The sequence below is a fragment of the Echinops telfairi genome, unplaced genomic scaffold (assembly GCF_000313985.2).
Source record: "Echinops telfairi isolate 266 unplaced genomic scaffold, ASM31398v2 ScPeMD7_70;HRSCAF=299, whole genome shotgun sequence".
Taxonomy (NCBI): Eukaryota; Metazoa; Chordata; class Mammalia; order Afrosoricida; family Tenrecidae; genus Echinops; species Echinops telfairi.
Window position 1 is genome coordinate 24,921,737 of NW_022103968.1, and position 10,223 is coordinate 24,931,959.

The 10,223-nt window shown below is 36.2% G+C and overlaps 1 protein-coding gene across 1 annotated transcript in view; it reads right to left on the reverse strand.

Annotated features, from left to right (window-relative positions):
- The window catches only part of SLK (STE20 like kinase), a 53,950-nt gene that overhangs the window by 28,595 nt on the left and 15,132 nt on the right, over window positions 1-10,223 (reverse strand). The window contains exons 3-7 of the mRNA XM_004701293.2: window positions 8,479-8,527; window positions 8,019-8,168; window positions 5,190-5,262; window positions 4,866-5,060; window positions 4,247-4,328 (exon numbers count right to left, since the gene is read on the reverse strand). Of these exons, the coding sequence (XP_004701350.1) occupies window positions 4,247-4,328; window positions 4,866-5,060; window positions 5,190-5,262; window positions 8,019-8,168; window positions 8,479-8,527 (549 nt within the window). The remainder of the gene's footprint in view (window positions 1-4,246; window positions 4,329-4,865; window positions 5,061-5,189; window positions 5,263-8,018; window positions 8,169-8,478; window positions 8,528-10,223) is intronic.

The following is a 10,223-nucleotide window of genomic DNA, read 5'->3' on the forward strand; positions in this document are numbered from 1 at the left end:
AGGTAACCCTTCAGAAGCAGTAATGGGAGTAATGATTCCCTGAGAGTATGGGAAGAGGGGGAAAGGGAGAGCTGATAGCAATGATGACTGTATATATTTGGATGGTGTAAGGTAAAGCAAAAGTAGTAATAATAATAATGTTCCCTAGGGGGGAAGGAGAGGAGGGAGGGGATAAAGGGGAGCGGATATCAAAGAGTTCTAAAAGAAAAAATGTTTTGAAACTGATGGTGGTAGCAACTGTACAATCATGCTTGATTTTTTGAATTATGGATTATTATATTTGTAACAGCTCCCAATAAAATGATTAATTTTCTAAAATGAAGGGAAAAATAATCAAAACATGGAATATATTGAAGTATGAATCTAACACAATTGTAAGTTTTCAAAAATGGAATGCTTGGAGATAAGCTCTCTTAAGGTACCAGTGAGTTAAAACAGACTGGTATTGGTCATTTTATCAGTCAGATAGTCATATGATCTACTATGCTGGGAATAAACTGAAAAGGGACAGTCTCATTATACCAAATACAAACAAACTCACTGCCTTTAAGTCAATCCCGACTTAACAGCGACCCTACAGGGCAGGGTGCTCAGGTGGGTTTCCGAGGCTGTAACTCTTCACGGGAGTGGATAGTTTTGTCTCCTTCGGAACAACTAGCCATTTCAAACTGCTGACCTTGAGGTCTCCAGGTTAGCAACCAAGTGCATAACCAGTATGCCACCAGAGCTCCCAGAGCTCATCATCTTCACTGTCAAAAAGAACATTCCAGATCTATCCTAACATACCACACTGTCAATGACAGGATAATGTCCATACACTTATGATGAAAGCCAGTTACTATGTCTATTAGTTACATTGACCACTAATGCCAAAGATGAAGAAAGTGAAGATTTTTACCCACTGGTGCAGTCTAAACTTGATCAAACTTTCAATCAAGATATAGTAATGATTACTGATGATTGAAATACAAAAATTGAAAAAAGAAAATGAATCAGTAGTTGAAAAATATGCTATTGGTAATAGAAATAAGCGAAACTACGGGAATTTTTTTTTAACAACACAAATGAAAGGGACTGTGCAGATGGAGCACACAGGCGATGATTCCACTACATCGATGGAAGAGAGACAACGGGGAAACTCAACATCATCGGTCAGAGCAAGGGCAGGGGCTGACTTCAGAACAAACCATCAATTGCTCACATACAAATTGAAGCTGAAGCTGAAGATAATTAAAACAAGTCTACAAGAGCCAAAATACGGCTTTGAATATGTCCCACAGGAATTGAGAGACCATCTCAAGTAACAGAGTTGATGCGCTGAACGAACACTAATGACCAGAGACCAGGTGAGTTGCAGGATGACATCAAAGATCGTGCATGATTAACCTACGAGGTCATTAAAAACGTAGGAAGAGAAGACAGAAATAAAAGACCAAAGAAGAGGTCAGAATAGACTCTGGAACTCGCTCTCAAACATAAAGAAGCTCAAGTGACTAAAAGAAATAAAGAAGAGCAAAACAGAAGATTCCTAAGGGCAGCTCCAGAAGACAAAACACAGTTATTATAAATGTATTGTGCAAGGACCTCGAGTTAAAAATCCAAAAAGAAGAAGAGCATGGTCAGCATTCCTCAAACTGAGGAAAATGAGAAAAAAGTCAAGCCTCAAGTTGAAATATTGAAGAATTCTACAGGAAAAATATTGGAACATAGGAAGCATCAAAAGAAGACGGAAGGAACAGAGTCACTGTAGTAAAAAATTTGTCATTCTTCAATGATTTCAGGAGGCAGTAACCAATGGTACTTAGGAAGTCCAGGCTGCACTGAAAACGTCAACCAAAAGAAGGTTTAAGTAGCGGCAGAATACCAACTGAAATGTTTCAACAAGCTAATGCATCACTGGGAATGCCTACTTGTCCATGTCAGGGAATTTAGGGGACAACTACCTGGCCAACTTACTGGAAGTGATCCACCTCTGTACCCACTCCTATGGAAGGGATCCAACAGAATGCAGAAGTTATCGAGTAATATTACTTACATGACAAGCAAATAAAATTTTGCTGAAGATAATCTGTAGTACATTGACAAGTAAAGGCTAGAAAACCAAGTCAGAATTTAAGAGAGGTCATGCAACATTGCTGATGTCAGACAGATCTTGGCTGAAAGCAGAGAAGACTAGAAAGATGCTTATTTCTGTCTACTAACTGTGTAAAGGCATTTGACCGTGCAGATCAGTATTTATGAAAATGGGCAATACCATCCCCTGGAGGGGTTCTGGAACAATCCAGAGGAGCTGGGAAAGATGAGACCTGCACTTCATATTGATTATGGGCTATAGTAAAAAGTTTTTCATTGCCAGAGGGATGCAGGGGTTTGGTTTGGTTTGGTTTGGTTTGGTTTGGTTTGGTTTCTGAAGAGGGGGCAGTAGGCCAAATATATTTGGGAACCTACAGTACAGACCATAACAAATTATAAACAGCTTTATAAAGAATAGGAACTCTGAAGTACTTAATTGTGCTCATGCAGAATCTGTACATAGGCTAAGAGGCAGTTGCTTAAACAGAGTAAGAGGATACTGTGTAGTTTAAAATTAGGAAAAGCTGTAGCAGGGTTGTCTCCTTTTACCATGCTTGTTCAATCTGACTACTGAGAAAATATGAAAAAGACTGCAGTATCAAGAATGAAGGGAAGACTCATTAATAACCTGCAATGTGCAGATGACACAGCCTTGCTTCCTGAAAGCAAAAAGGGCTAAAAGCACTTACTAAAGATCAAACACTCCAGTCTTTAATACAGATTACACCTCATCAAAAAAACAAAGATCCTCACAACTAGACCAATAAGCGACATAATAAATGGAGAAAAGACTGAAGTTGTCAAGGATTTCATTTAACTTGACTCCAGAATCAACGTCCATCGAGACAGCAGTCAAGAAATCAAACAATGCACTGAATTGAGAAGATCTACTGCAAAAGACTTCTTTAAAGTGATAGAAGGCAAAAACGTCACTTTGAGGGTAAAACTGACCCACACCATGATGTTCGCAATTGCCTCATATGCATGCAAAAGCTAGACATGAATAAGGAGACCTGAAGATGCATTTGAGCTCTGGCACTGGCAAAAAATATCCTCTGGTGGTAAGGACTGCCAAGAGAATGAACAGATCTGCCCTGAAGGAAGTACAGCCGGGGAACTCCTTAGAAAGGCGGATGCCACTCACTTTGGCCATACTGTCAAGAGGGATCAGTCCCTAATGAAGGACAGCATGCTTGGTAGAAGGTCAGCAAAAAAGACGATCCTCAAGGAAATGGACTGACGAATGGCTGTGGTCAATGGGCTCAAGCACAGGGATGACTGTGGGACCGGGCAGTGTTTCATTGTTGTACACATGGCAACTAACACAAAGGTACCTCACGACAACTCTTGGAAACTTAAATTAAGTTTCAAGTCAGCATATTCAGAGTTCTTGTAACAACAATCTGTATAAATGCTGCCAACGGTTTAACAAATGAATTACAAAAAAGCTTTAGCGTTATCCTAAAAGTATCCACAAACATCTGCTTATCTGACATGGCCATAAGTTGTTAGAGTGAGAAGGTATTTTATTCATGTCTGCATTCTCAGAATTTAACAATTTCCATACATGCCAAGGCCTTCAATTTTGGAGGGAGTAAAGGAAGAGGATAAAAGCATGTTCCAGGGATAAACTTGCTGCAGAAAGCACGATATTTTTCCCTGCCCCTTTTCCCCAGAATAGCTGATCAACCTAACACAAAGATACAAGAGTTACATTTTAAATCAATCTAGCAGTAACTGCCCCAAGAGATGTCATTCTATTTATCTAAATGTTTAATCCCAAATACTACAAACAGATCCTGCTATGAAACAAGATTAAATTTCTCCAGTCAGGTAACAACTGCGGTTTGATAAAGTCAACAATGTTCCACTGAACACTTAGCCTCACTGAAAGCCAGGTAAAAAATACCTGCCTTCAATGTCTAGTGATTGGAAAAATAAGATGGAAATAACTAACAACAGGGAAAGAATACAAGTAAATTGAATCAAAAGCCTACAGAAGGAATGACTTGGAAGCTGAATGGTTTTCGGTAATGGCAGCACAAATATTTGCAAGGCAAATATTAACAACTACAATGCATTTGTGTTTTCCACAGAGAAACTCAAACAGGAACCGAGCACACTGAATAAAACTGTGAGTATAGTCTCGGTAGGATCTGCTGTGTCCTCTTACCTGCAACAACTGAGATGTGTTCCACCTGGCATCGACATTCTTTTCCAGGCATTTCTTTAGAAAGTCCTTAAAATTTGAAGACCTTCAAAATAAAATTTTAAACAATGACATTCCGTTTTACTTTCTTATAATTAAAAACAAAGCTCCTGAATAAATTAGGCTTGTTACATTAATTACATTAATACTATTAATTCAGCACATAAAAGTGAAGTAATGGGAATATTAACATCTTATCATATTTTGCTCATCTGTAAATGCATGTTTCACATACAAGTTAGGCAGACAGTTATGTCATTAAACTAAAACTATCTATTCACAACCATAATGAATCACAATAATTCTCCTTAGGTATTAAATTCTACAAATATAGGACAACCACATAATTCTTTCTTAGAGATACCTCTTGGTATGCAAAACTCAAATCATTCGTAGTTTTAAAAATATACAAAAAGTTAATTATAAGAGATGATTGTATAGTATGTAAGTCTTGAAAACATAACAAAATTCCTTTACTAACTCAAATAGTCTTTGACCCATGGACCTAAATTTAAATATCCTTAGAAATTTGGAATAACAAAACAAGTTTTGCTGTTTAAAATCTTTGTATAGATTATGTTACCATCTTGATGGCTGTGCTAATGTAGGGGGCTCAGATTTTGCTATTTTTAGCAGCACCCGCATTGGATTTAATTCATGATGAGGTGGTTCTATCTCAGCCATTTCTATCAAAGTAACACCCAGAGACCAAACGTCAGCTTTGTAATCATAGGGTCTGTCCTTCGATGTTTCACACATGACTACTTCAGGAGCCATCCTATGAAGAGAACAAAATAAAAGCTAAGATGTGAACTGAAGATCAGAGATTGCAAACCACATAAAAGATATGAGCATCTTCACTTAGGTAGACAAGATGAGTGAGTCATAATAACTAGTGAATACATACCAATAGGGTGTACCAATGAAGGAATCTCTCCTTTGAATTGTCCTTGTGTTTTTAGCTGATACTCCAAAATCCGCTTGAAATAAATAATCATACAAACATTACTGACAGCTCTTATGTACAGTTCATTGTATTCTACAAGGGGCGGGGAGTGAGGCAGAATAGTGCAAGACTTTAACAAGGTAACTTTAGGTGACTAGGGGCAAAACAAATCATTTCTCTACCATCCTCATCTTGACAGGGTCTTATCAATGCCCCACAGCTCAAACAGATCTTTTTTACAAAGAAAAGATCTATCATCAGTTTGCCTTCTTTACACATCGTTAAACCACAAATTCTCCAAACTGAAAAAGAGTGATAAATTTAAGATGTAAAATTGTCTATCCACTTCAAAAGTAATGCCAACTGGAACTCTACATTTCTATTCAAATAACAGGCATAAACATTTTTTTCCTGTAGAATGGAAAACAGAAATCATACCAAAGTAACCTTCCGTGGCTGACCATGTGTCTTACTAAGTCCTCATAAAATTATATTACTGAGAGAAAAAAAGGATGAGGGGGGCCTTTTTTTCTCCGGTTTAAATTGGAGAAAACAGCAACACAATAACCTCATCAACAGCTAACCCCACCTTCTCAACTTGGAGTTCAGAAAACCATGATAGCAACATGAAGTGCAACAGCTTTGTGCTGTCCAGTGTACTCCCACTCCGAGCAAGCCCATGTGACAGAGGAGAAGAGCTCCAGAGGGCTTCTAAGGTTGTCTTCTTTATGGACACAAATAGCCAAGTCTTTTCTCCCAAGGTGATTCTGGTGGACTCGAACCACTGACCTTTCAGTTTGCAGCTGAGAGTTTTCACCATTGTGTCACCAGTGCTCTTAAAACACAATAAAATTTATTTGTGTGTGTGTGTGTGTGTGTGTGTGTGTGTGTGTGTGAGAATAAATATGAGGGGACTCCAAATCAGCTCACAGTGAAAAGCCATCGAGTCCATTCCACCTCACAGTGACCATTCTTGAAGGTAGGAAGGTCATATACATCTATATACTCCTAACAGGGCATCACAAGTGGAAGGTTCTCCTAAGTATTTATGACCTAGGAATAAACCAAAATTGCAACACTTTCATGTTAACAACTCAAAATAATTTTAGTATTCCAAAATCTTCAATATTAGTTTTAAGGTGTATATGCTATTTTACAAAAAAGTATACTCCTGTACTCAAAGAAAATTTTAATACATTTAGATTACACTGAAAGATGCCTGAAAAACATGCCCAAAAAGGTGAATCAAAACTTTAAGATACTATTTTAAATTGACCTATAAAATTTAAGAAAATCATATAAGATATGAAAGAGTAATACATGTCAGTTTGAAAACTCAGAAATGAGATAATTTAGTGAAGAAAAAAATAGAAATAAAGGAGAGAATCATTTGAGAATTACAAAAGTATCTGCCTGAAAATAATTTGCTAAGCTGTGACTGTTGTAGTTTTCTTTAAATGTGTTTATTTGACAATGAAAATGCACATCAAATTTTATCTCACATCATCTAACAGTTAACATCTGAGGTCATGACAATGTGAAGTAAAATGGCCTTTGAATGCTTTGTCTTTTATTATCCATCTAAATTACACAAATTTGCGGGGTTTTCAATATTCTTATCTTATGTGTTATTAAAGGGGGTTATTATAGCTTTGAATGTATACATATAAGATTATTTCCAATCGTAAGCCTACATCAAATTCTCATGAAGCCATCATTTATTCCCTCAGTGATAAACACGAAGTAAATTTCTGTCCTTATGTTTATTTTAGTACCTCTTCAAACCTAATGTTACATTGTTAGTTTAGTGAAGTTTTCATTTCTAGGGAGTACCTGGGTGTGCAAACAGTGAACAAGCTTGGCTTTGAACAGAAGTGCATAAGAATGGCCAGGCAATCTACATCCCAAAAGTGCACCACTGAAAATCCTATGAAGCACAGTGGTACTCTGACACACGAGGTCATCGTGAGTTGGGACAGACTCAACAGCAGCTGTGAAAACAGATCTGTGAGAGAGAATAAAACTGGGAGAGCACATTGAACATGAGTTTTAGAAATGAAAATAAAATTTGGTACAATGGAACCAGCAGTTTACACTCTAAAAAGGATTATATTTTTAATTGAGGCAATAGTCAAAAATTTTATGGGAAAAAATTGCAACCAGTTTTTTTAAAAAGCATTTTTGAAAATAAAACTCATCCTTTCTTACTTTCTTCTTAAAGTGTCTTTACATTAGGTAAAGAGCCCTGGTGGTTACACACTGGACTGGCAACCATAGGTACGCAGTTGAAAAGCAGAAGGCACTCCGTGGGGGAGAGAGGAGTCTCTCTCTACTGGAGTTACAATCTTGGAAACTAACAGGGGCAATTCTGCCCTTTCCTATATAGGGTCACGATGACTCAGCATTGACTCGATGGCAATGAGTTTGGTTTCTTGGTTTACATTAGGGTAAGGAGTGGTGGTGGTGGGGTGGGTTCGGCATTCAGCAGCCACTCCTGGAAGGATTAACAGTCTCAGGAACCATGCACGCACAGGGTCACTGAGTTGTTATGACTCGATGGCAGTGGGTTTGTTTGGTTAGTTTTAGACATTAGGTATCTGTACTTAGAAATCTTGGGAGTGAATGAGTTAACTATTTATCCAATAGAGTGTTCTACATTTTTAGCATGAAGAAATTCACTATGTTTTATCTATTTGGATATTAATCCCACAAGAATAAATCACATATCTATGGATGGAGGATCAGAGCATAAATTCAAGGCAAAAGTTTTATTCAAGTGAATACACTTACCCAATTTAATATCTCCATCTAAAGTAAAAAGAATGTTGCCCGCCTTCAGATCTCTATGGATGATTTTATTATCATGTAGGTAGTTTAATGCCTCTAAAGTCTGTTTGCAAACTACTTGTATTTGTGACTCAGTTAACGGTCTCTCGAGTTCTAGAAGAAAAATTAAATATATCTGCATTTTTATGTAATCACAATATATCAGCAGGCCACATACTTTAACCATTACTTCTCAAAGATCATATATTGTGGATTTATTTTAAAAGAACTATGTATCTACAAAGTTTACTTTCCTATGACATGAGTCAATATTTCATTCTAAAATCTTATTACAACTGCATGAGAATATAAAAATACAAACTGATTCAATTTACTGAACTTCATTAAGATTTGTAATAAATGTCTTAAATCTTACTATTTTTGTTACCTATATTTGAAATATAAAGAATTAAACAGTATTTACCAAGCATCACAGCGTCCACTGCTCCCCCGGCACAAAATTCAATGAGGATCTGCATGCAAACAAAGGAGCGTGTGTGTGAAACTAGTGAGTTTGAATATTGTTTTCCTTCTGGTTTAACACTCGAGATAAAGGAATAGCTATCAAGTAATCTAGACTATGGAAACAATCTTATGCTGAATATGATTGATAGAGGTTCAAGAAAACACAGAGTGCAAGTATGTGAATTAAATCTTAAAGATCATTTGTAGTATTACCCCTGCTTCTTGAAAATTACCCAGTACAGGTTTTTCACTCAGTACAGTATTATATAACCATTCATCATCAATCATTTATAAGACACTAATTGGGATTTAAGTAATCAAATACATTTAACTCTGAAATAGGATTAAGTCCTAAACATGCACATGCACACAGACTTTAGTTGCAGAAAAATAGAAAAAACACAATATACAAATGCTTCAGATCCCAGCTCTACTTACACTTCCTGATGGATGCCTCCCCAGACCTCATACAAGATATACTAGCACTGTGAATGGCTCATTCTAAGCTTTTATCAAAGTTGTAATTTTATATTTACTCTGTGACTCTGTGATTAATGGCATTCTGCTGCTAGAATGCCCCTCAAGTTTTTCCAGATTTTTATTTTGTAAAGACCTAAAATTGTTTTACGTTTAAATCACACGCAATCTTATTTATTAAATTGTCTAAAAGTCCTTTTCATGATAATCTCTAGAAGGATTCTGTGTAAGCCCTGGATAGCTATATGAGAAGGCACCATACTGATATAGACTTTTTTTTTATTTTAAGCAATGCTATTTTAAAAATTGTGAAGCTTCCGGTTCTTTTTCCATTTTTGCATAAATTATTTTTATAGATGGTTATGAATTAAAAATTATTAACTCATTACATGATTATAAAAATAATTTGATCACTAAGCAGTCACTACAGCTATATATATGTTTTTCATTTTGGGGAAAAAATTGGTGCAAACAGGCACCAAAATATTACGAATCAATTATTAACTAGGTAGTGACCTGTTCAGCATCAGTTCTAATTCAATGAAGTGGGCTTTTGAAAATATGGTCTTAGCTTCTCTCCTGGAAGAAACAAAGTGATATAAGAAACAAAGAATAGTAGGCAGTACAAAGAAGTTTACTTTATGGATCTTAGCTCTGCCAGTTGGCAGCTTAGATAAGTCACAATCTCTCTTTTTTTAAAAAATCATTTTATTAGGGGCTCATACAACTGTTATCACAATCCATACATACATCAATTGTGTAAAGCACATTTGTACATTCACTGCCCTCATCATTCTCAAAACATTTGCTCTCCACCTAAACTCTTGGCATCAACTTTCTTGGAGGCAAATTTTCGCATTTTTTATAATATTAGGGAAGTTTTCTTCAACAATTTTCTCAGTGCTTTTTTGTGTCTTCCTGTTCTGTAATTTTAATCACCGGTAAGTTATTCCTCATGATAGTATCCCACATCATTCTTAGGCTTTCTTTTTGTTGTTTTTTTTTTTTTCTGATTGTTCCTGTAGTATATTAGTATTGAGTGATTTTTCTTTAATCTCACTGATTCCGTCTTCCAATGGTTCAATTGTCTTCCTTTGCCCTATGAATACATTATCTATTTCTGAAATCTTAGTATTAATCTTCTGGGTTTCTATGTGCTGCATTTTGCATGATTTTTAATTTATTTGGTTAGTTTTTTCTTGTAGTGTTTTCCCAAATTCTTCTAAC